This window comes from Pongo pygmaeus, chromosome 16 (genome assembly GCF_028885625.2).
Source record: "Pongo pygmaeus isolate AG05252 chromosome 16, NHGRI_mPonPyg2-v2.0_pri, whole genome shotgun sequence".
In the NCBI taxonomy this organism is placed as follows: domain Eukaryota; kingdom Metazoa; phylum Chordata; class Mammalia; order Primates; family Hominidae; genus Pongo; species Pongo pygmaeus.
In genome coordinates this window covers 47,047,096-47,072,522 of record NC_072389.2, presented here as the reverse complement: position 1 = coordinate 47,072,522, position 25,427 = coordinate 47,047,096, and the positions used below count along the sequence as shown (strand labels likewise).

Below are 25,427 nucleotides of genomic sequence, written 5' to 3'. Positions count from 1 at the left end.
GTGCCTCACATTTGTATGAGTCTGTAATGTATCAAATGTTCCAACTACTCAAGGTAGTGCAGAACGGACAACAGGCACAGGCCGCGGGGTTTTGGGTGATTACACAAATGGGCTCGGCCTCCTTACCCCACTGCAAACTGCTGAGGCCCCAGGGAGCTCCCAGCCCTCAGCCTGGACCCTGGGACAGGGCCACCTGAGCCCGAGGCTCTGAAGCCCTGCGTGATGACAGTTCCCACCTGCAACTCAGCAGCCAGGGAATGAATGAGAGTCAGGGGTGGCAGGGCCAGGCAGGGGCCCCGGCCATCAGTGGGGTCTGCGCTGCCGCCTCCGCTGCACCGCCTGGCGCAGGGCCTCCAGCAGCTGCTCCCGGTTGTTGCAGACATTGTAATGTGTCAGGTGCAGCAGCTTGTCCACGTCCTCCTGGCTGTAGGTCACCTTTGTGTAGTGGTAGGGAGAGTCCGACGAAGACAGGTTCACCTCCCCAGCCGCCGCCTCCTCGGGTGTCCGCCGGACCCCTGTGGAGAGAGTGCAGCCTGGCGTGGGGAACACGTTGTGGGGAAGATGGGGATGGAGGAGGGAGAGGTGAACAGCAGCTCACCAGGGGCCGAGTACTCCCGGAAGGAGTCGCTGACCAGAGGAAAGTGCAGCACCGCAGGGGCTCTGGGGCAGGTGGGGTCGGAGAAGGTGTGGCACTCCCGAGGCTGGAGCTGCTCTTCGGGGCTAGGCGAGATGGGCGGGAACGGGATCCCCTGCTCCTGGCAGAACCGGCCCAGGAGCTGCAACTGCTGCAGGGCAGGCAGAAGGGGCTTCAGAGGGACAGGGCCCCTGGCATCCTCAACACTGGGGCTGACATAAGATGCACGGGACCTGGGGCTCAAATGTCAAATCAGGGTCTCCAGTGGGGCCTATGAAGCCCCACTTCGTAGTTGGAAAAAAACTCTCCACACCTGACAGGCCTCAGTGGCAGCTCCTCTGGGGCTAGAAGGAGCCGGGCTGCTCCCAGCACTTCAGTTCTGACACTGGGAGCCAAAGCAGACTCAGCAGGTGGGCCCAGAGGCCCAGGACTGCACCTCGCAGGTCAGTAAAGGGGACCCAGATACCAAGAAAACCTCGCCAGCTTCCCAACTTCGGGAAAAGAATGAACTCCTCTGGTGGCAAATTAAGATTCCAGTGTCCCAGTCACAGCTCCTAAAGGAAGCTGGACCAGACACTGGACTCCAAAGCCCCTCTCTTCAGGGGGCAGGGGCCAAGAGGACGGGTAGGATCTGGGGCCACCCACCACCTCCCTGGTGGGCTGCCCACCCTTCCCAACCTGGAAGGCTCCATGGAGGTTGTAGTCCAATGACAGGATGAGGTCCACGTCCCGAGTAGGCTGCAGGAGGGGCAGGCAGCTGGTATTGATGAGGTAGCCAACATCCAGCAGGCACAGGTGAGGCTCCGAGGGTGTCAGCTGGTTGGGGAGCCCATCCAGAGTGGTAGCTGGAAGGTTGGGGAGAGCAGCAATTGTCACAGATACCAAGGGTACCAGATTCCTGCTGGAAGGAGAGACTCTGGCCTCTGGTCCCTGCTCTCCTGCTGAACCAACACCCCCACGGCCCTGCAGGTGGGCCCTGGGTCCCCAAGACAAAGAGAAAAAGACCCCTGCTCCAAGTAGTCCAGGGAATCGAGCTCAAAGCAGGAGAATGGGAGTGGACCGTGAGGGGTGTCTGGACTGGGGACTCAAGGCTCAGGTGGCCACAGGAGGACTTTGGAGAAAAGCAGGTACCTTTCCATGTGGAGAAGTGAGGATGCTGAAAGTAGTCTTTGTGGAAATGGAGGCCACGCAGGAAATTATGTGTGGCCTGGGCCAGTGGGCGCCACGTCAGAAGATCAGTGAAAAAGTCAGCTATCCTGCCGGCTGTTGAGGGTGGTTCTTCTATCTTCAGAAGGGGGACCTGCTCCTTGTCTACACAGGCAAGGTGAGGAAATGGGGACTCCTGTACCTTTATCCCCACCTTGGTGGTAACCCTGGAGGGGGAAGAGGTGAGAACCTCCCGCCCCCTGGTGCAGCCCCAGCTGGCTGCCCCTTGGCACCCTTAAGAAGGGGCCGGAGCACTTACCTAGGTTGGCCTGGTTCCTGACCCAGCGGTCCCAGAACTGGCTGGGCTCTGAGGCCCAGTATAAGCTGTCCTGGAGGTTGGCTGCATACAGGTTGCTCCAGATACCTGAAAGAGTGGCCGTGAGGGAAGAGGGCCCCCGACTCTTGTCCCAACACTACCCTTCCCCATGGCCAGTCCTGACTCAGGAAACTCTTCTGACCGAGGCTGCCCTCTCACCCAGGGCCCATTTTCCCTGCTCGGCCCAGCTTCCCCAGCCTACCAGTGCCCCTCACCTTCTAAGAAGCAGATGCGGGACTCAGGAAGCCTCTTCATCAGCTGCCCCATGAAGAACTCGGAGCCAAAGAGCTCAGAGGGGATGAAGGCCCCGTACTTGGGGAAGCCCACCTCGTAGGGAGAGAACTCGCACCACTCTGTGAGGAGGCCACCCCTCAGCCTCATGGTGCAGAGCCCTTAGGCACCCACACCCCCACCCCAACCCAGGGTTTAGCTTTAGGGCAGCTGAGGACCAGGAGGCCCAGGCCTTGTGGCCTGGGCTTTATGCATGGGACCTAAGGCCCCTGCCTCCTTCCCAAAGGCCTGAGGGACCCTGGTAGGGTGCCAGTCTCCTGAAAGCACGGGACCTGGCCCAGGAGAGGTGGGTGTGACATCTGCCATCTGCACACAGGCCCCGTGTCCCCTTACTCCACCAACTGCAAGGGCACAGGTCTCAGCTCTTGGGCCACTCACCCCCAAATTCAAAAGTGGTCAGGCTCTGCCCCTTGGTGTTGAGGGCACAGTAGATGGGCAGAGGGTTCTGGCCGTGACTCAGGGCCTCCTGTTGATCTGAGAGCTTGTGGTCATGGGGCTGAGGAAAGATGAGTAGAACCTAAACCCACAGCTGCCTGGGTGCCCGGGGCCTTTCCCACCCTGCTGTCCAGCGCCGTGCCCCAGCTCCAGCCCTTGCCCTGGCTCTGCCCCCAGGCCACAGCCCCCGCACCTCATCATGCAGCAGCGCCTCATTGATGAGGGCCCACAGGTTGGTGAAGCAGCTTGGGTAGCCCAAGCGGGCGCGCTCGGACAGCTCCTGCCGGTACCGCTGCAGCTGGCTGGGGGCCAGCACACTCAGCTTGTTCTTGGTCACCTGGGTCTTCAGCAACTCAGTGGGCCCTGCCAGGTCCTTCTGAGACCACTCTGGGTCCTCATAAAGGTTGGCCAAGGCCCTGGGAAAAGCCAAAGCCAGAGGGCTGTCACTGAAGGACCCCAGCTAGATCTCACGTGCCCCGGGCTTTCTAAGACAATGGCCTGGCAGGGACCTTCCCAGGGTCCCCTTGAGCACGTTTCTCCCTGGCACATTCATTCTCCCAGCCCTTCTAGTTTCCTCAGAGGCCTAGAAGAACCCTGGCACCAGCACCCCCTGCCACACAGGGTCCAGCATCAGCCTGCCCCCAGCTCACCAGGTGGAGCCTGAGGCCCCGGTGATATAGGAGACGCAATCCAAGAGGCCCAGCTCCTTCAGGCCAGCCAGCTGCCCATACAGGGAAGTCATTGCCCGGATCCCACCACCAGTGGCCATAATAGCTATCACTGGGATCTGGAAAAGAAGAGAGCCAGGCCTGTAGAGGCCCTAGGGATGGGGAAGGCCAAATCACAGGAAGAAGAGGTAGCAGGTCAAGTGGCCACCCAGCCCACAGCTAAGGCCTGATCACAGGTCTTGAGACCAGTTCTGAGTCAGCCCTGGGGGCCAGAAACAGCCTTTTGAGTGCCCAGCTCCTCCAGTCCTAAGGGCTCCAGGAAAAAATGGCCCAGGCAAGTTCTGAGCCTCATCTCCTCGCCCTCAGCCCCCGAGTCTGATGCTCACTTTCTGGAAGCCCCAGGGCCCGCCTCAAAATTTTCCCAAATTGCCATCACTCCCCCAGGAGATGGCCCAGGCTAATATGAACCTCCTGAAGCACCCTGGGCCAACAGGCCTCATACCAGATATCTGTCTCACTCCTCAGACAGGCTAGGCTGAGAACCAAGAAACAGAGTAGGAAAGCCAGCCCTATGAGGTAGCTCCCGTGCGGGCTCCAGGTGCCTCAAGCAACACTCTGCCTGTACCAAGTCCCTGCTAACGCCAGGTGAGAGGAAGCAGGGTGGGGACAGGCAGCTGCAAGCTCTGGTCTAGATCGGGGACAAGCAGCTCCAGTGTTCAGCACCGGGAGCTAGGCCCAAGCAAGCCCGGGGACACCCCATCCAGCCCAGCCCCCAAACCTCATCCTCCTGCAGGTCTCCGTCCAGCTGCAGGGCCTGCCTCAGGGCCGCGGCCACTACCTGCTTCCTCCTGCTCAGGAAGGCCTGCTCCTCTGCACAGGGCCCGAAGCCCAGTCGCACGGCCAGCTCCCTCGGTCTGGCCGGGGAAGGAAGAGACTGTGAGACAGCTCTCAACCCTCCCCAGAGAATGGAAAGCTGGGTTGCCTCACCTGCAATAACCTACTGCCCTCCCTCCTCTCCCCAACCCTCAATGCCACTCCTGTATCACAAGACTGAAGTTTGACACCTGGGGAGGGTGTGTCCATGTGGACATGCTTGGGAATGCAGCAAAGCAGACTGGCAGGACCCAGAATGCCGTGGCCGAAAGAGGCTGCCTGGGGTCCCGGGTGCAGACAGGCCCCCACGCGGGACCCATACCATAGATCCCCCCTCCAAGTCTCGTGTTCTGTCCCTTACCCATGGAGTTCAAAGCACTTTGGGAGGCTGAGGCAGGCATATAACTTGAGGCGAGGACCAGCCTGGCCAACATGGGGAAACCCCGTCTCTACTAAAAATACAAAAATTAGCTGGGTGTGGTGGCGGGCACCTGTAATCCCAGCTACTCGGGAGGCTGAGGCAGGAGAATCGCTTGAACCCCAGAGGCGGAGGTTGCAGTGAGCCAAGATCGCACCACTGTACTCCAGCCTGGGGGACAGAGAGAGACTCCATCTCAAAAAAAAAAAAAAAAAAAAAAAAGGCAGGGGGAGGGGCAGAAAAGGACCAAGGAGCCTGTGTCTGCGAGGTGAGAAGCCACGCTCTCAAGACAGAGGGCCAGGGTGGGCGACAGCTCTACGAAGATCATTTAAGGTCCAGCCATAACAGCTTCCACCCAAAAGGGCGCAATTTCCCCTCTTCTCTGCCTTGGTTTTCCTGCCCTCTCTGTGCCCCAAACCATGTTACCATTTTCCATCCTCGCCTCCCTGCGTTTTCCAGCCAAGCATTTATCAAGTGCTCCCCGGGTGCCTGGCACTGGGCCGGTCGGTCACGCACCCCTCTGACCACAGGTGCTAAGACTCCTCCCAGTACTTCGTGCCCCACCGCTGAGCGCAAGCCTGAGCCCCTTCAGAGAGCATGAGGATGAGGGGCGGCTGTTTCTCCCCCCTACTCCTCCAGGCCTCCTCCAGCCCCGCGCCCTGGTTGCTTTTCCAGGGCCTTGACCAGTCCCCAGCCAGGCATCTCACCCTGCTTCTTTTTTCAGCTCCACTCTCATCAGGGGCTCCTGAAAACCGTGAAGGCCCCAGTCACAAAGGTCGGCCACCTCCACCCAGCTCTGGTCCTCTTACCCTGACCCCAGGCGCACCACCCCCACCCCGCCACTGTCTCCACAGGGGCCAGGCCTGAAGCAGGGATGCTCAGAGGACACTCCCCAAAGAGCCTGGCCCCGGCACCTGCTCAGGATGTGACCCACGGAGAAGCGGGAAGCAGGCCCCTCCCTTTGTGGCCTGGGTCCCAGCCCCATCCAGGTGCCTTGCTTCCTCCCCTGGGAGGCCAGTACCTGGGACGTGGGGAAGACAAGCCTCACCACTTGGCCAGAGGGCAGGGCACTCAGTGGCACCTTTAGTTGCTCCTCGAGGGCATCCTGCAGGGGACAAAGGATGGAGACCTAAGAATCTTTACACTTCCGCTCCTAGCAAGGACCTCACCAAACTCCCGCCGGCAGCCATAGAGGTATGGGAGGGACGGGAAGGGGAGGCCAGCATGGGCCCACACACGATGCCAGGGTGCCCCTCTGCCAGGTAGAGCAGAGGTCAGACTGGGAGGAGGTGCGGAGGGAGGGAGGAAGTTCTGGGGTCCCCACCTCGAGGGAGCGAGGCACACTACCTGCAGGTAAATACTCAGCTCCTGCTCCCAGCAGGCTGGGCAGTGGAAGTGGAAGGTGCCAATGCCCAAAGAGGCCTCCTGCGGACCCTCATAGGACCCAGGAACCACAAGCTGAACTCTGCGCTCTGAGGCTGGAAACAGGAACCAGAGCAGAGAGGCTGGGGACAGCATCTCTGCCCACAGAACCCATCTTGCTGCATGGCCTGGAGGGCACCTCCCCTTCCCCGCTGAAATGGTCTGGTGGAGATGGATCCCCCACCACGGTCCCCCTGAGAAGGCCTAAGGGGAAAGCTCAGGCCCCAGGGAGAATTGTCCAATGCTTAAAGGGGGAAGACAAGAGCTGAGAGCCAGGGGCTGTCCCAGTGGGTCGGGGACTCACACTTCTGGTCTCCTGTCTCCTCCAGTTGAACGCGCAAGCAGGAGAGCTCCCGTGCCTGAGTCATGAAGACAGCCCCTCAGACACTAACCCCACCCCTCATTCAGGGACCCCACCCTCCCAGCACCCTGGCTCCTGCTGGTCTGCACTTCATTACCTGGGCCCTTGAGATTGTATTCCCTTAACAAACTGAAATCCCAGGGTCCCCAGACTGAGGCGGTGGTGGGCCTGTGCCTCAAGTCGCTGGCATGAAGGAGTCCCGGGGACCCCAGACCGCCTCCCAGAGCACTGGCTCACTCACCACCAGAACGCCATTGCTGACGAGCCACTCGCCACGGTCAGCCCTGGAAAGAGCCCCCAGAGCCCCCTTAGCAGGAGTCCAGGTTCCCACCCCACAGAGACCTGGGCATCCCCCAGGCACTAATGCTGTCCTTCCCACGAAGCACTCCCACCCAAACTGCCCCAGGCCCCTGACTCACAGACTCTGCAGGTGAAATTCAACTTCCAGGCGCCCCTCACCCTGGGAAGAGAGCCAGAAGTAAGTTACAAAGGGTCAGGAGTGCGCATATGTCAGTGAGTATGAGAGACATGCGTGTGTGTGCACGCGTGCGCGTGGAGATTTCAACCCAGACACCAGCTGGGGCTGCCGTGGAAACACCGCCTTGCCTGAGGGCTCAGTGAGAAGCTCTCGCGCCGGAACTCCCCAGCCCGCAGGGTCCCCGCATCAAACAGTACTGACAACACAGGGTCATCTCCGGTCACCAGGTCCTGGTCAAAGACTTTCAGTTCCACGACATTCTGGAGGGGAAAAGAGTGACAGGGCTGCAGGAGGGAGGGGACGGGAAAGTGAGCAGGGCAGCGGCAGCAGCTGGCGAGGATGTGGGTAGAGTCAGCGCTGATGCCCGGCCCACCTTGAGCTGCCTGTGGATCCTGAAGTGAAAGCTCTGGTTCCAGACAGGGCTACTGCTGTTCTTGACTGTGCGTGTCTGGAGCCTGTGGCTGCAGGCCGTGGGCAGCCAGAGAGTCACGTAGCAGTCAGAGGGGGTCACTGCGGGAAGGAACAAGTGCCCAGCGGTGGCCAAGAGCCCTTCCCAGCCGCCCAGACCCACTTTCTTCCATCACCTAGAGCCCCATGTGGGGTAAGACTGAGGGCTAGGGGAAGTGGGGGCCACAGGCAGAGCCCCAGCTGCCACCTTCCACCCAGAAGCTCCTCTCAGCTCCCTCCTCTAGGCCCTTCCCACCGGCCCACCCGCCTCCACCAAATCCAGCCACAGCATCCTCCTCCTCCCTCAGCCCAGCACAGGGGCCAGGGTGGTGCACACTCACCTAGGTCCTTAGAGGGTAGGCGATGGGCCTGCAGGACACGAACCGTGAGCAGGCAGGTCCTGGACACCTCTGCCTGCAGAGGCGGGAGAGGGGAGACCTGCTACAGGCTGATGAAGCCAAGCGTGACAGGGGCCACAAAGGAGGCTGGAGCAGTGCCTCAAGGCCTAATCCTGAACCCCAGGCCCGTCCTCCATCTCATCAGAATCCTTACTCAACAAGAGGAGACATGATATCTCCATCATGACGCCTGCCAGCATTTACACAACGCTCTGTGCCGGCTCTGGGCCAAGGGCTTTGCATACATTAACTCATTTATCGCACAACCACCTTATGGGCAGATACCATTTATGATGGCCCACTCCACAAGGAAACTGAGGCACAGAGAAGCAGTCACTTGCCTGAGGTCCAGAATTGGGGTTGGAGCCTGGGCAGGCTGGCTCCAGATTTATGCCTCACACAGACCTGCTTCCACCTTCTCGGGCTAGTATCCTTTAGGCTCTCCACCCCACATCCCCAGCCCGCACCCCAGCTAAGCAGCTTTCAGGCTGGTCTTGGGTGGCAGGGGACATAAGCTATCAAGGGAGGGGAAGTGGCAAGTCAGGGCCTTGGGCCCCCGGCTGAGCTGCTCTCACACCCTCCCTCCACCCCAGTCAGAAGAGCATCCTGGAAATGGGCTCTCTCCTGGGCAGGGGAGGCAGCTCCTAGCTCAGACCCCTCACAGGCTGTCACATCCTCCAGGTCCTGCCAGGTCAGGCTGAAGATGGTCCCCTGGTAGCTCCCTCCAAACCCATCCCCCTGGTTCCGGGAATGCAGCCTGGCAGGCGCACCAGGACCAGGGAAGCCTGTGCCAACTGCTTCCTTTCGGCCTTCCACCTGCCTAAGCAAGGGCCCTAACAGGTCAAGTCCAGGGAGCAACCAGGTCCAGGGCAGTGCTGGAGAGCCTCATCCACCAGGGTCAGCCCAGGGCCCTCACACTCCAGGCAACTGAGTCAGAGGAGCACGGAGGAGCCACTTCCTTCCAGGGCCTCAGGGCGGCAGCTGGAAGCCTCTGAGTCTCCAGGGCCCAAATCTATGGTGCCAGGGAGCTCTGCCGGGAGCCCGTTCCCAGGGCAGAAAAAACTCAGGATGGATCCCTCATCCCCAAGCCTCCTCCTCCCCTGGCTTCTGCGCACTACCCTGGTCTTGTGGTCAATAAACTCCCCTCCCTACGCCTGGAGAAGACCACAGCTCCCATAAGAAACATATTAACTAGGCCCCAGGTAGAGACCAGGGGTCAGAGTAGGGACCCAGGGCCCTGCCAGGCCTTACCAGAGCCATGAGACTGAGTCCTCAGGAGCAGGAACGATGGGGCAGTGGCCACAGGATCAAGGACTGTCAGCTTTCTAACCCAGAGCCAGGGATGTGATGTCCCAATTGGTCCCAAGTCCCTCCTACCCGCCGCCTCTGCTCCACCCAAGCTCCACACCCACTCTTGGACCAGCCACCTGTCCAGGAAACGCGGCACCCTAAGCCTATACTAGAGCTCCTGACACCTCTGTGGCACTTGCCAGCCATTACCAGCTGGGCCTGCTCCACCCAGCCCTGCAATCCCAGCCTGGAGAGCTTGCTGCCAGGGGCTGAGCAGAAGGAAAGCAGGGGTGAGTCCCAGAACAGCAGCCAAGGGAAGAGTGGAGCTCCCCATCGCAGGCCTTTCGCAACTCTGGCACCTGTTGGACAGGAATGCCCAGTCTTGATGGCAGGGCTCCATCAATCTGAGATGAGCACCCGGGCCCCCTCACGACAGGCAGGGGAGTGGCTGTCACATAAAACAGCCCTTCAAAGCTGGGTGCTGAGTGGCCGGGGATGAGGCCTGTGGGTTGGTACTCAGGGGCAGGGGGTTCTTCTGCCTCCAGGGCACGGTTTGTGGGGGGTCAGAGTGTGGAGACCAACTCTTTCCTTAGAGGGACAGCCCCAAGGGAGGAGGGGGCTTCCGTCCCTTCCTGCCTGTGCCTGTTATGGGAAAAACAGGGGTTATCCCCAGGGCGCCAGGTCCCACCTGCTGCCCCTGAACTGGGGGAGGACAGTAACCATAGCAGAGCTAGGAATAGCTCTCAAGGTCCTGGGCCGAAGAGGTCCAGGCCAGAGAGCTACAAGACTGAGGTCTGCTTGCTTGTCCCAGGGAGGGGCTGCGGTGGCTCCAATGGACAGCAGGACTTGGGCAGCTGACGGCTCTTTGGGCCCAGGCTGGGATCCAGCCCTCACCCCCCGTGAAGGTCACCCTGAAGTTTTTACCTGAACCTTCAGGCCCTCCTTAGACCACAGAAGGCAACTTCAAGAGGGAGGATCAGAACATACGACTCATAGGCCAGGTGCAGTGGCTCACACCTGTAATCCCAGCACTTTTGGGAGGCCAAGGCGGGTGGATCACGAGGTCAGGAGATCGAGACCATACTGGCTAACACGGTGAAACCCTATCTCTACTAAAAATACAAAAAAATTAGCCGGGCATGGTGGCACGCACCTGTAGTCCCAGCTACTTGGGAGGCTGAGGCAGAAGAATGGTGTGAACCTGGGAGGCGGAGCTTGCAGTCAGCCGAGATCACACCACTGCACTCCAGCCTGGGTGACAGAGTGAGACCCCATCTTTAAAAAAAAAAAAAAAAAGGACATACGACTCACAGCTACCTTTTATTGAACATGTCCTGTGTGCCAGCTCCATGCTGGTCCTCCAAGCCCACAACAGCCCCGCGAGGTAGAGCCATTATTATCTGTTTACTGACAAGACACCAATGCCCGAGACGCAGTGACTTGCCCAACATCACAGCGCTGGGGAGAGGTGCCACTGCACCTGATCCCCACTCTGCTCACCCGTGTGGCAACTTCCTGAGAACCCTCACCCAGACCTGCCTGGCACCTTGAGTCTTTATGACCACATTCCAAGATCCTCCAAAGCTGATCTCAAGCCATGCTGGACCCTGGGCCAGCAGCCAGCATGCACACTCCAGGCTCTCTCGAGAACTGACCCAGCCAGGGAGGGGCTGGCCCCTTCCCCCGAGGCGTGCTTGGTCGTGTTCACCAGTGCTCCATCAGTCAAGGCCTGAAGCCTTGGTGAGGGAGTCGAGCAGATGGAAGTAACTATACTTGAGGTCGTATTCCATGTCATACCAGAAATTCACTGTGGGAAGAACGGGGATCTGAGCATGAAGATCCCTCTTCTGACCTAGAGCCTCCCAAGCCTCCCCCCAGAGGCCCTGCTGGACCTTGGCAGGGCCTGTCCCCGGGCGGCCTGGGCAACTCCTCACCTGCGATGCAGCCCTGGGACTGCTGGACGTGGTGGAACCACAGAGCCGGCAGATAGAGCATCTCGCCGGCCCGCACCGTGCAGCGAAGGGCCTGGGCCTGACTGTAACTAGGGTACCGGGCCAGGTCTGGCACCAAGGGGTCCAGTGGGATCCAGGGCACCTGGGAACACATCAGATGCCAGGGAGCAGCCCCCCAGACCCCCCAGGACTTCAGGCTCTGTCCCTTCCAAAGTTCAACACCACAGACCCTGCTCGGCTCAGCACTGAAAGGCCTCAGACTTAGGGACTTTTCAGAGCAAGGTGCCACCTCCCCAGATCTTTTGTGCCTGCTCTTCAGAGCCAGGCTTCTGCCCTTCTCCCTCCCTAGAGCCCAAGAACAGGACAGACACCTTCTCCATGGCCTCTTCATCCACCACCTTAAAGGTGCCCTCTTCAGTTAGCTGGTAGGTTGCCGGCGTGTACAGCTCTGGAGCCCAAGGGAGAAGGGTGTGGGGGAACTGCAAACAGCCTGGAACTTGCCAGACCTTCCTCCACCCCAGCCAGCCCTGGGCAGGGGCAAGGGGATCAGGGGCCCTGGTGCAGTGGGGATGCCACAGCCACACCTCAGGCCTGGGAACTGGCCTCCCAGGCTCTTGCTGCCTCCCTCCCCCTTGGGCCAGCTGTTCCCCAGCCCCTGCAGGCCACATCCCCTACCATAGGGGATGAAGGGCCGGTCGCTGGGTGGATGTAACAGGAAATGCTTCTCTCCCGAGACCACGCAGTAGAGGTTCTCATAATGGTCCTTGTGCACTGCCAACAGAAAGAAGGCCCGGGGGCAGGGTATGGAGGGCAAGGGCACAGGAGGAGGCAAACCATCATGCTCAGAGCCCTGCACCCCAAGACGGCCTATGACAAAAGAGAAGCACGCACAGAGTCAGTGGGCTGGAGATGCCAGGGGCTCTGATGGGCATTCTGGAACTCTGCCTACCAGGGACCTGATGCTCACCAGGCCCTGGACTCCTCTTCAACAACAGGGGAAGTTCTCCTACACTTACCCCCTGGCCCAGCGGGCCTTCAGGGAGCTTTCTTTGGGTCTAGAAGAAACAATGCACCCACCCCCAATGCCATGGGTCCATTCCCTGACCTCAGCTGTCAGGGGAAACCCTCTGTGGTGCCCGAGTCCTAGAAGCCAAAAGAAATCTTAGAGAACAGCCCAACCTCCACCCAGGGCCATCCCTCTACTCTTGGCCTCGTCTTCCCTCCCTCTGCCCCAACCTGCTCCTTCCCCACCTTTGTATTCCCCTTACACCTACAAGAAGTCACCGCAGCCGCCTCTCCCAGCCAGAAGTTCACAGCATCGGGCATCTTTCCTGCAGGGCAGAAGGCAGAGAGCAAGTTAGGAAGGCCAGGCTGGGGAAAGCTGCCATCCAGTGATGCCAGAGCCGAAACCTGGGTGAGCACAGAAGAATCCCAAGAAAGGGGTCAGGGAGAAGAGGCAGAGGTTGGGAAAGCTTGGGGAAGGGGTCCTCCCTCCCCTGGGGCAGAAGGAAGGACAACAATCTTCGGCAGTTCATCTATGAGTAAGTCAAGGCCTGGGAATGTGAGTATTTAGTGAGCTGCACCAGATGCTGACAGGACCAAGCCCATAGGCCAGGTCATCACCTAAGGGCAAACAGGCTGACCCCTTCCTTCCCATATCTTCCCTGCCCAGGGCTGGGACCACCCCACCTCCACTCACCCAGGGCTTCGGAGGCCCAGGGCACATGGGATTCCAGATCAGGCAGCAGCTGGGGCAGCTCGGTGGGCAGGTTGGAGCACTGCTTCTGCACATAGAGGACTCCAGGGTGCTGGGCCCGGCCCTCCAGCACATCCAGCACAAAGCTCAGGGGCAGGCGGCGCTCAGCTGGCATCATGAAGCGGTCCCCTCTCACGGCATCCGCATAACCATCTGGGGTCACGGCCACAGTCACCTCTGTGGAGCCCACTGTAGCTCTAGAGGAATGGACACTCAGCCCATGCCCAGATGCCAGTAATCACTGCTCACACCTGACCCCAGGGCAGCTCCCACCTGAAATAGGGGAGGGACCACTTCTGGAGGGCTGGCCAGTGCTGCAGAGCGTTGCGGATGATGCACGGCCTGTTGGGGCAGACCCAGTCCCGGTAGAAGTGGAGCGGAGTTGGGGGTTTGTCCAGGTAGGGCACAGCAAGAGGCACGCTGAGCTCTGAGAGAAAGAAGAAGACAGGATGGAGGGGCTGAAGTCTGCAGCACCCAGTCCCTGCCCAAGAGATGCCCTCCCTGGAAAGGCCACGCTGTGTCACTGGGAAATGCTCGTTGGTGACCAAAGGACCCTGGACAACCAGTAAGAGAAGGATGAGGAGGGAAAAATGAAAGCAGAAAGCATCACGCACACACACCAGCATGGGCCCTGACCGTCCACAGGGCCAGAGGCTGCTACCCAGCCCATAAGCCAAATCCCCTGTGGGGCTGTGTCTGCACAGTGGACCCTATGCCTTCCCACCCTGGAGAGGCCAGCCTCCTAGCATCTACCAGGAAAGGCCACCATGGAAGTGGCATTGGGAGCTCCAGAATGAGGAAGGCTGAGGCCCCATGGCCACCGGCTATTCTGGGTGTTGTGTGGCTCTGGGAAGCCCCCTTTAACAGTGATATTTACTGAGCACCTGGAATGTGCTCAGCACTTGGCTTGGCTAATGTGGGACTATCAGGGATGACACAATCATCATCTCAGGAAATTTACAACCATCTTACCCAGGGAGACAAACTACCAGATGACACCAATGGAGGAAAAGGAAGGGCTCGGCTGTGGTTTGGGTCCCGCTGAACAGCATCACCATCTCCAGACACCCAGGACCACCATGTGCACTTCGGCAGGCTGTGTGGTGTGCCGCCTGTGCAGGGGTCTACAAGGGCCCTGTGTCACCTCTAATCAAAATCTTTTCGACTCAGCTTTCTCCTTCACTCCCGTCATCCTACTGGTTGGCTCTAAGTCCTGTTGATTCTGTCTCCTATGTCTCTCAAACCCACCGTCTCCTCTCCTCCGCTGGCATCCACATTCCACCTACCTCCTTTGGGTCCTCACTCAAATATCACATTGATAAGACCTCCTTCTCTGACTATACTTTCTAAATTTATAATCTCTCCCCTTGCCGCAAATCTTTATATCCCTTTCCGTATTTTTTCTCCTTAGCATTCATCACCATCTAACATGCTATATATTTCAGGGCTAGACGTGGTGGCTCATGTCTGTAATCCCAGCACTTTGGGAGGCAGAGGCAGGAGGATTGCTGAGGCTGGGAGGTCAAGACCAGCCTTGGCAATATAGCGAGACCCCATCTCTACAAAAAAATTAAAAATTAACTGGACATGGTGGCATGCACCTATACTCCTAGCTACGCTAGAGGCTGAAGCCGGAGGATCACTTGAGTCCAAGAGGTAGAGGCTGCAATGAGCTATCATCGTGCCACTGCACTCCAGCCTGGGTGACAGAGCAAGACTTTATCTCAAAAAAAAAAAAAAAAATATATATATATATATATATATGTATGTATATATTTCACCTACATAAACTGTTTATCATTCTTTCACCCTTGCTAGAATGTGAACTCCACAAGGGCAGAGACAGTCGTCTGTTCACTGATGCACCCCTGGGACCTAGAACAGTACCTAGCACATAGCATGTGCTCAGCAAGTATTTGCCTAATGTTGAATGAAAGTCTCCAGTATCCTGGCTGGATGGTTGCAGTAGTGAACTAGCTGGTTTCTCTGGCTTAATTCCACTCCCTCTCAAAGCATTCATCATCATAGCCCCAGTCATCTTCTGAAAATACAATCACATATCGTCATACCCCTAGTAACAAATGCCTCGATGGCTTACCACTGCTCCTTAAGAGAATGCCGCCTGCCTTAGCACGCACGACCAGGCCCAACCTACTCTTCCAGTCTGATTTCCTGTCTCGTGCCTGCCCTTGCCACACACCCTCTATTCAGGTGGTACCTGACTTTGTTCCAGCTGCTCACTCAGACTGCAGCGTCTTTCTGCTGGTTTTTATAAAGTGTACAGGGCTTTGCTTTGCTACATTCATGCTCCAGGTCGAGCCAGAAGACCGTGGTTCCCATTTGGTGGTTACCACATGCTGCTCCAAATGGTCCCAGCACTGATGTTCACCTCTGAGGTTACACTGCACCTCTCACAGCCACACCATGCCAGTCACCTTTACTTTCTGATCAGTTGGAAAGTGAATGTTCTTAGATCAAACATTGTAACTGAGTGAGAAGACCCCATTGGGCCCAGGAATACTGGAAAGGAAAGAGTTGGCGTGCCTGCTTGCTTCCCTGGCTAGAGGCAAGACAGCACCCATCCAGTAGATATGGAATCCAGGAGAGCGGAAAGTGGCAAAGGCCTTCCCAGTCACGCCAGCCCATCCAAGCAGTCACCTTGAGAGACAGGGTGGTCTGGGGCTCAGTACATCTTCCTGTTGTACTTGCTGAGATTAAGAGACAGGGTCTTGCTCTGTTGCCCAGGCTGAAGTGCAGTGATGCAATAATAGCTCACTGCAGCCATAAACTGTCACAGGATTTTTGGGGTGTTGCTTTACCAGCTGGAAACCTCTGTGGCCAGTGATGCCTTTGCCCGTTTTGCTCGGGCCCATTGGGGCCACTTGGCCCTGCAGGCTGTGCTCGGCTCATGCTACCGGCCTGGATCCCACACCTGCCAAGGGCGAGTGGGGCAGCAAGGGGTGTGTGAGCGAATGAGTGTGGGGTCTGGCCACTGCGCACAGCTAGGCATGTGGGCTGCGGTGGGGCAGGCAGCTTCAGGTGCCAACACGAGCGCTGGTTTCCTGCAAGGCTGCAGCTAGACCAGGTGTACCATAAGCAGCTTCCACAGCTGACACTGAGAAGCATGGTGGTGCCTGGAAGCTTGGAGATACCAGGAACCGCAGAGCCCTAAAGAGGGTGTCAGAACCCCAGCTTGGGGAGCTCCTGGGTCTGGACTCCCCAAAGGACCGCAGCTCTTCTTTCCTTCTCGTCACCCACAATGTGGCGAGCAAGACCCATGGTTCAGCCCTCTTCATGTTACAGCTCTTTTAGCCCCGCCACTCAGCAGGTCCCCAGTTCTTGTCCTGCATCTAGGAAGAATGAGGTACACACAGACAAGTAGAGGGTAAACAAGACAAAGAGGAGCTTTACTGAGCCACAGAATAGCTCAGAGGAGACCCACAGTGGGCAGCTCCTCTCCGCAGCCAGGGTGTCCCAACGAGTGTTCAGCTATCAGCAAAGAGGATAGCTCCTCTCTCTGCAGGCAGGTAGTCCTGTTGAGTGTTCAGCTCTCAGCAGAGCTTTGTTCCAGCTGCTCACTCAGACTGAAATGTCTTTCTGCTGGTTTTTATAAAGTGTACAGGGTTTCGCTTTGCTACATTCATGCTCTAGGTCGAGCCAGAAGGCCGTGGTTTCCATTTGGTGGTTACCACATCCTGCTCCAAATGGTCCCGGCACTGATGTTCACCTCTGAGGTCACACTGCATCTCTCATGGCCACACCATGCCAGTCACCTTTACTTTCTGATCAGTTGGAAAGTGAATGTTCTTAGATCAAATATTGTAACTGAGTGAGAAGACCCCACTGGGCCCAGGAATACTGGAAAAGAAAGAGCTGGCATGCCTGCTTGCTTCCCTGGCTAGAGTAGCTCCTCTCTGTGGGCAGGTTATCCTGTCATCTCTCCAGCTCTCAGCAGAGAGGGGAGCTCCTCCCTGCAGCTGGCCGTCCCATCGTCTCTTCTGGTCTGGCTGAGTCAGGGGCTTTTTATGGGTCTCACAGGGGAGGACGTACATGCCTATTGGTCCATGGGCAGCCACGGGTGGGCCGGAAAAAGCACCAAAAGTTCTCATTCCAGTCCATGGAACCGGCAGCCCAGCCCCCAGGCTTCAGGCCTTCCCTGGCTTGAAGGTCGGGCTTCACCGGGACCCGCCCCCTTCCACCCAGGAACCTGTCTGCCTCTTGCCACCATTCACGGCACCCAAGCTGTTTGTGCCAAGGGGTGCCTGCAGGCCAGCACTGAGCTGCCCTCAGCCCCTCTTGGCCTCCCTCCCATGCTTGTCAGCACCCAAAGGCTGGAGGGGGCCAAGGTGGCAGGGGGCTGGTGTGTCAGCACTGCCCAGAGCATTCACACACCCAGCCAGGCTGCAATAGCACCGAGGCTCAGCCTCAACTTTGCTCCATGATCTGATCAGGTGCTGACAATGGGGAGAAGCCAGACAGCAGGATCAGGCACTTCCAAGCCTGCAGCAGCAGGAAGGGGCCTTCCTGGGTCCCCAAAAGTGCAGAGATGCCTGGGTCCACAGCTGCAGCTTGGGAGGCTGCAGCTGCACCTAGGAGGGTGGGGCTCCTGCCTGCTCCTGGCTCCCAAGAGCACAGGGGTGCCTGAGTTGCAGCCCTGGCTTGGGTGGCTGTAATTGCGCCTAGGGAGCTCCCACTCCACCAACTTGGAAGGGGTGGGGCTCCCACTTGTTCCCAGTTCCCGCCAGCTCTGTGGAACATGTGGCCCCAGCTGCCCCTCCTCTTCGCATTTTCCCCACAGCGGCGGCGGGCAAGGTGCATATGGCATGGCAGCTCTGACCACCCCAAACAAATCAGCCTAGTGGTCCTGTGTTCAGGAAACAGTGAAGAAGCCAGTTTGCAGGAACAGGGTCTTTGTGCACGTGTGAGTATTTTTGTACTCACAAGTACAAGTCCCTACAAGTCTCAGTTGCACCTTCGGCAGGGTGCTCGCGGGCTTCTGGGATGTGGCAGTGAGCAAGGTTGAGGCTGCAGCAGAGGGTCTGGGCTTAGGAGCAGGTCCTGCCCAGCCATATGAGGGTGGGGGTGGTGCAGTCAGCTGCCTCGGGGATGCAGGGAACAGGGGACTCACTACCACCACTGCTGCTCCCAGAGCCGCTTCTGCTGCCCGACTTGTGCCTCCCACTGCAGCCAGCATGATGACAGCATCTGCTCCAAACTGCCCGCCACTGTCATCAAAACTACTGGACTCAAACAATCCTCTTGCCTCAGGAGGTGGGACTACAGGCACATGCCACCACACGATGGTGTCTCACTATGTGGCCCACGCTGGTCTTGAACTCCTGGCCTCAAGAGATGCCTCCCACCTTGGTCTCCTGCAGTGCTAGGATTACAGACGTGAGTACTGCACACAGCCTGGGATTCTGAAAATACATGGAAACTGCCGTTTTTTCACCCTTTGGACTTCTGGAATTAGGGATTTGTTTTACTTGCTCACCATTTCCTTTAGAGAATGGCTGCCTTTTTCTCCTGGGGCTTCAAAGTGAGAAAATTTCAAAAGGGATCCAAACAATTCCTTTGACCCCGTAACTCTGCTAAGAATTTAACAAAGCCGGGAGCAGTGGCTTATGTGTTCCATGGCGTTCCAAAACTTTGGAATGCTGAGGTGGAAGGATTGTTTGAGGAATTTGAGACCAGCCTTGTCTCTACTAAAATTCAAAAAAATTAGCCAGGCGTGGTGGCGCATGCCTGTAGTCTCAGCTACTCCCAGGTGCTGAAGCAGGAGGATCTCTTGAACCTAGGAGGTCGAGGTGCAGCGAGCTACGATCGTGCCACTGCACTCCAGCCTATGTGATAGAGTAAGACCCTGTCTCAAAAAATATAAAGAATTTAACCAACAAAAATACTCACACATGTGCACAAAGACCCTGCTCCTGCAGACTGGCTTCTTCACTGTTTCCTGAACACATCAGACACACTCCCACCGAGGGCTTTGCCTGCACTTACCTTCTAACCTACTTCTTCTACTCTACAATGTATTCATTCAGTACACCTGTGGTTAACTGTCCACCTTCTCACTTAGAATGTAACAAGACATAGACTGTAGAAGACAGATTTGTTTTGTTCAGTGATGTATCTCAAACACACTGAACAGAGCCTGGCACACAGAGATGCTGAATAAGTATTTGTTAAATCAATACTCAAAGTATTCGTTGCAGCATTATTGAAAACAACAGATTGGACATCACCTAAATGACTAAGTGAATACAGCACTAGTACACAGACGTGAAAAAGACTGAGGTAGAGGAATGTGAAATGATCTCCAAGATACACGGTGCAGAAAAGTGTGTTTAGCAGGCTATTTGTATACAAAAAAGGGTAAAAAGTCGTGTGTGCACGGATATAAACAATCTTTCTGTAAGAATGCAAACTGGGGCTGGGAGGGAACCTTGCTTCATTTACATTGCGTACCATTATATATTACATCCCCATCACATACACATGAGCCTGTGTTGCTGTTCAGTGGTAAGAAATCATTTAAAAATAGAAAAAAGAAGAAAAGAGGGAAGAGAGAAAGAAAGAAAAGGAATAAAAACCAAGCAGGGGAAGAGCCAGGGACCATTTGGTCAGCCTGCAATCCTCCCAAAGTGCGACAGGGGAGTTGAGGTCGGAGGTGGGGCACGTGGGGGAGGAATCCGACCACCACCTGTGTGCCTTTGATGAACTTTCAACAAGGGTAACAGCAAACTGCTCAAGACTGTAGGAAACACTGGGCTTCGCCGCGACCACGGTCAAGACGGCACCGGGCCTTGGGAATAACGTGAACAGAGTCACCCAGGAAGCCGCGGGAGTGCGCGAACACGGGAGAAGGGAAGCAGGTTGCCACAGAAGAGCAACCCGAGCGGGGCCTTAGGCCAGTCGCACACACGAGGTTCCGAGCCCCCGGTGTCAGCGGCATCCCACGGCCCCTCCCGTGTTCGGAGATCGCCGCAGCCTCTGGGAGAGCCACTCACCCCTTGCAGCGGCCGGGAATTCTCGTAACTCCCTCCGCACTGCGTCCAAAGCCGCCTCCGCCATGGCTGCGTCAGCGCCGGCCGAGACCCCGCCTCTCCCCGACGTCCCCGCCGCAGGCCACACCCCAAGCACTCGCCCCGCCCTCCCCGCCGCAGGCCACACCCCAAGCACTCGCCCCGCCCTCCCCGCCGCAGGCCACACCCCAAGCACTCGCCCCGCCCTCCCCGCCGCAGGCCACACCCCAAGCACTCGCCCCGCCCTCCCCGCCGCAGGCCACACCACCAGACCCTCGCCCCGCCCCTCCAGAGACCCCCCCCCCCCCCCCCCGCCCCGTCCTGCCCCTGGACGCACACCCGGTTCTGCCACCGAAGCGGCGGAGCGACCGGCAGCGCCCGCTTACGCCTGCCCCACTGGCCGGCATCCCAGGGTTAACAAACAATTGTGTTTATTGACAAGTTCATACATCAGTACAAACGGGCACGTTAAAAACCCCCCGCCCCATGCAGCCGAGGAGGAGGCGGGAAGCGCCGCGACCTGCACAAAGTAGAAAAGTTATAAATAAGGGGCTTTCAAAACTGGGCGGGGGCAAATCTGGAGTGGGGCGGCGGTTGCCGGTGGCCTCAGACATGCAGAAGGGGACGGGGGCGCCGGCCGGGCCACGAGGCCCCCCCACCCACATGGGGCAGAGGGCAGGAAAAGGGCGGCCACGTTCTCACAAACTTCTGGCGAAGGGTAGCTCCCTCCTCGTGAAGGACCTGGCCCAGAGGGCGAACCTGAGTCCCACCTGCGGTGGGTGCGGCTGGTGTGGGAAGTCGGGGCACAGCTGGCACGGGCCCGCTGCGGGAGTTCCCAGGCCATGCGGGTGGCGATGCTAGAGGAGTGGGGAAGGGCCAGGTTTGGAGCAGCTCAAACGCACTCAGGCTGATGCCCCGGAGCTGGGCACCCTTCGGAACCCTTTTTCTTTTTGAGATGGCGTGTAGCTTTGTCACCCAGGTTGGAGTGCAATGGCGCGATCTCGGCTCACTGCAACCTCCACCTCCAGGGTTCACGCGATTCTCCTGCCTAAGCCTCCCGAGGAGCTGGGATTACAGGCGCCCACCACCACGCCCAGCTAATTTTTGTATTTTTAGTAGAGACAGGGTTTCACCATGTTGGCCAGGGTGGTCTCGATCACCTGACCTCGTGATCCACCCGCCTCGGCCTCCCAAAGTGCTGGGATTACAGGTGTGAGCCACCACGCCTGGCCCAGAACCCATTTCTTTATAAGCCTCTGCCTATGGCGCAGCAGGGCGGGTGAAGGGGCTCTCCTGGCCTGAAGCTGTGGTAAAGCTGCTCTGACTTACCTGGAGCAGAGGGGAGCAGTAGGGCCCAGAGAAACCTTTCCTCAACTCTTCAGCTGCCTCACGACATGGTTCCACTCTACCTCCTAGGGTCCCCTATCTCCTTCCCCTCACCCCTAATTACTGCCCTTTTACATTCTAACCTATCCCCTCACCTCTGCCACTTATCTGTCCCATCTACCACTTTTCTAGTGTCTCCTTTGGCTCCAGCACCTCCCTCCTCTCAAACTCCAATATCCAGCACACCCGTGGGTGCCCAGCACTGCCTTTGAGGAGGCTCCTTCTACCTAAACCAGGTGTCCTATGGGCCATCTCGTATCAGCTAGGCTGTGGACACCAAGAATCCAGAATCTGGGTTCACTTAGTGTGCTGCACCCCTTTTCTGCTCCCTGATATGTGTTCCACATAAGCCAGGGTGGTGAAGCTGAGGCAGGATGTGAGGAAACCAGGCACACAGCAGCCAGCCGGATACTCTAGCAACCCAACACTCAACAGCGTGCTGTGCAGGTAGGTGTGGGTGTGTGTGTGTGTACATGTGTGCACATGCATGCGTGTGATCTCATCTGTGGCCGAGGTCCTCAGGAGGTGGGCCAGCGCCCTGTAAACGAGGGATGTTCCAACACAGGCTTCTGACTGAGCATCACTCAGGATGCAGGGAGAAGGTGGCCTCTGGGCTCCAGCAGCCGGCTGGGGTCCAGGGTGGAGGACAGGGAAGAACAAGGGGCTGAGGAAAGGAGGCCGGAGCTTCATGTCTGCCCAGGTGAGGGCTTACTGTCCTGCAGCAACATCCCACAGCTGGCTCAAGTTCTGGCCTGGAGAGTAAGGGGTCACAGGGAAATACAATGCTGGGCCCCTCTTGGAGGGAGAATGGGAGTGGAATGTGCGGGCTCAGGTCCAAATACCAACTCAAGTCTCCTGATGGCTGGGGACACCCTGGAGGGCCAGACGGCTCTGCCTTTCTGAGCTGCCAGGTACTGGGGAAAACCACCCTGCTCTGGCAGCCAGGGGAGTGCAGCTGGTGTGAGAGGGGAAGTGGAGGTAGAGGTGAAGGCCCACAGTTGGCTGACAGGTACTGAATACCACATCACCTCTCACCTCGACCCCAGAGTACCCTGTGTATGCTCCACCACAGGGAGCTGATCCCTGCAGTAATTTCAAATGGCTTCTAAGAGAGGGCCAGCCCTTCCCAGATTCCTAGATGGGGCAGGCTGCCCTCCTACCTCTCACAGCACCAAGGTGACAAAGACCCAAGACCTGTCCCTGCCACTGGAGGGGCTGTGGAGGCAGGAATTCCAAGGAAGTGAGGCAACAGTCAGGGAAATAAATTAATAAATACAGGCCCCCCATGAGGAGCGGCTGGGAAGGGTGCTTTGCCTCTGAACACTGCTCCCTGCTTTCCACTCCAAGCAGCCCCGCAGGTTTTGGTGAGTGGCAGAGGGGCTGCAGTTTGGAATCGCTGGGGCATTCATTCACTTGGGACAGGCTTCCAGAACTCAGAGTTTGCGTTCCATGCGCCGTTCCACGGCTCGAAGCAACAGTTCTGAGTATTGCTCCAGCAGGGCCTGTGTCTGCTCGGCTCCCACAGCCCCAGGGCTGCTGCCTGGGCTGGACAGCACTGCCCCAGCCACAGCTTCCAGCTCCTGTCGCACTGAAGAGAAGGTGTCTCTGAGGAGCTGGGTGATCCGACTTTGCTCTGCTGAGGGCATCTTGCAGCCAGCCACCTGAAACAGGACCCCCAGAAGTGAGGTGGAGGAGCCTGTCAACAGACATATAAAAGGGAGGGGCCCCACCTGGGTCCAGCCTGCCTCAGAAGGGACTAGCTAGGAACTCTACCCGCCAAGATCAGCATGTATGGCCAGGGGACATGGGATGCAGGCAGACTCTAGGGGTGACCCCCAAGGAGGAACCCACTGGATTGCAGAACCGTCTACATCTTACAAGCAACTCCTTACGACAACTCTGGCAGAATCTGCTTTCTCTTTCAAACTTTGGGCCTTCTTGGACTGTCCCCTATGTCTAAGGGGGCCAAATAATTTGTGGATATGAAAAAGGATGCCATTAATAATTACACTGGGACAACGATATAAACTGGGATTGTCCTGAGCCAACTAGGAGGTGTGTTCTCTACAGGCCTCACATCCTGAGGGAAGTCTCCAGCTCTTAACCAGAAATGACCACAGGTGCCCGGTACAAGAGGCTAGCCTGGCCTCTAACCCCCTCACCTATGCTGCCCAAGATGTTCTTGAGTGTTCCATCCTGTCAGCACAAGAGCCTTAGGATACTGTTCAGGACATGGCTATCCGAAACACCCAGCACTACTGACGTGCTCACCCTCCTGCCGGGGGGCACCTAACACCCACCAAGTGGTAGAGCCGCACGGCCTGGCGCACGCTGCCGCGGAGCTCTGCCACCAGCTGCTCACACTGCTCCAGGCTCACCGCTGGCTCTGAAAGAGACGGATACAGCTCAGTGAGGCCCAACATGTAGCCCTTTCAGGCCTCCGCACCCAAGACACTCAGCGCAGGAGAGACCTAGCCCTCAGCACTGCACCCCCCACTTGCCCTCAGTCCCTTCCTCTTGGCTTCTCTTCCAACGACCTCCCCAACACCAAACAAACAAGGTCCAGAGGAGACGGCCAGCCCCAAGTTCAGAAGCCACTGAATGGGCAAGTGAGTCACAAGGAAATCATGAAGGTTAGCAGGAGGGTCTCACCATCAGGGGTGTGACTTACGGACCTGAAAGACAGGAGCAGACAGGACGAGAAACACCAGAAGCTGCACCAGAAATGGGATGGAGCCAGAGAGCGGCCAACAGAGAGGGGAAGAGTAAGGATGGGGCAGGAGATGAGAGCTGGGGAGCTGTGCACACCTGAGTCCTGGCTCAGGGCTGCCCCTGGCTTGGTGCATTCCATGGGGTTGGGAGTCTTCTCAGGGGGTGGGGGCTGCAAGTCTTCAGGGCCTTGGAGGAGGCTGCTGACTGGCAGTTGCTGGGCACAGGGGCTGCTGGGCCCAGGATGAGCCTGGCACTCTGTCCTAGGCTTGGGAGTGGTGCCCTCCCCCAAACAGGCCCATCTCTCAGTTGTACTGTGAGCTTTTCCTAGGCCCACTGGGAAGCCAGGCTTTTCTGCCTCGCCAGGCGCCCGGCCTTTGGTGACAGGAGAGAATGCAGCCAGGGTAGGACGGTCAGGCAGTGGTTTGGGGATGTCCAGGACCAGGTGAGCCCGGCTAGGCAGGGCCAGCTTGCTGAGTGGTGAGACTCGGATGGGGGCATGAGCCTGAGGTTCAGCCACCAGGCCCAGGTTCTCCCCAACAGAGATACTGCGGGATATCTTGGCCATGGAACTGGTGGTGGGGTTCTGATAGGAGTGAGGCCGAGATGGACGGCCATCAGCTGAGGGCAGGGAGCCCAGACCATCCTGAGCTTCGATCTCCCGGGAGAGCAGTGCGCCTGGTGAAGGGGCCTGCAGACCGGCCTCATCTCTTTCTGCAAAGGAGACAGAGGTATACACAGGTCAGGTGTCGAGGAAGGCATCTCAGGTGCCAACACCCAATCCCGAAGAGCTGCTGTTCCCCTCCACATGCCCATTAAGGGACACCCAGTGGCCAGCACAGTGGCATATGAGGGCCACACCAGGCCCTCCCTCCTCCAGCATGTACATGTGTTCCATACACCCTGCACCCTGGCACTGAACCCAGCAGGCTCCTCACCCTGTGGCACCAGACTGTGCACAGACTGGGCCTTCTGGAGTCCAGATAAGGGGCTGGTTATGGCCACTCTCTTGGGAGCCCAGCTGCTGTCAGGGTTGAGACGGCATCGTGGCAACAGCACAGAGGCTGCCTCCTGGGGGCTGGGGTTGCCAGAGGACGGTTCCACCTCCGGGGGTGCTCCAGGGGGATTGGCACCATTGCCTCTCGACTGCTCACCAGATGCCTGTGGCACCTGGGCTGGTCTCGACATCAGTGCCAGGCTTGAGGAGGACGGGGATGGTTCCCTACAGGGAGGAAATGTGGGAGAAGGCCCAGAGAAGGCTCAATGCTCCTCCCTGCCAAAATGGCGAGAAACTCATAGCACCAGGGCACTAGGAGAGAAGGACAAGCACAAAGCCAGATAGGGCTGGGGAAAGGCCAGTTA

General features: G+C 58.0%; 2 protein-coding genes across 6 annotated transcripts in view; both read right to left on the bottom strand.

Moving 5' to 3' along the window:
- Window positions 1–10: 10 nt before the first annotated feature.
- LOC129013784 (bifunctional peptidase and (3S)-lysyl hydroxylase JMJD7) lies at window positions 11–20,084 on the bottom strand. 4 transcript variants are annotated; one of them, XM_063652604.1, is made up of 23 exons: window positions 19,956–20,058; window positions 13,219–13,372; window positions 12,889–13,142; window positions 12,441–12,520; window positions 7,891–7,963; window positions 7,476–7,612; window positions 7,231–7,362; window positions 7,044–7,084; window positions 6,866–6,908; window positions 6,568–6,622; window positions 6,189–6,319; window positions 5,863–5,946; window positions 5,549–5,586; window positions 4,329–4,464; window positions 3,533–3,669; window positions 3,076–3,298; window positions 2,826–2,943; window positions 2,372–2,509; window positions 2,100–2,204; window positions 1,766–1,945; window positions 1,313–1,479; window positions 599–785; window positions 11–515 (listed from the first exon to the last, which is right to left on the bottom strand). In XM_063652604.1, exons 1-23 carry the CDS (start codon window positions 20,017–20,019, stop codon window positions 304–306), a joined length of 2,889 nt encoding a protein of 962 aa, XP_063508674.1. In that variant the 5' UTR covers window positions 20,020–20,058; the 3' UTR covers window positions 11–303. The 4 variants fall into 4 exon arrangements, with proteins under 4 accessions (XP_063508674.1, XP_063508676.1, XP_063508675.1 ...); XM_063652606.1 differs by lacking the exon at window positions 599–785; XM_063652605.1 differs by lacking the exon at window positions 2,372–2,509.
- A 300-nt stretch (window positions 20,085–20,384) lies between these two features.
- The window catches only part of MAPKBP1 (mitogen-activated protein kinase binding protein 1), a 57,805-nt gene continuing 52,762 nt past the window's right edge, over window positions 20,385–25,427 (bottom strand). For both annotated transcript variants that reach the window (XM_054451816.2, XM_054451817.2), the window contains 4 exons: window positions 25,004–25,287; window positions 24,165–24,779; window positions 23,657–23,742; window positions 20,385–23,017 (listed from right to left, as the gene is read on the bottom strand). In XM_054451816.2, the coding sequence (XP_054307791.1) occupies window positions 22,790–23,017; window positions 23,657–23,742; window positions 24,165–24,779; window positions 25,004–25,287 (1,213 nt within the window). In that variant the 3' untranslated portion in view covers window positions 20,385–22,789. The remainder of the gene's footprint in view (window positions 23,018–23,656; window positions 23,743–24,164; window positions 24,780–25,003; window positions 25,288–25,427) is intronic.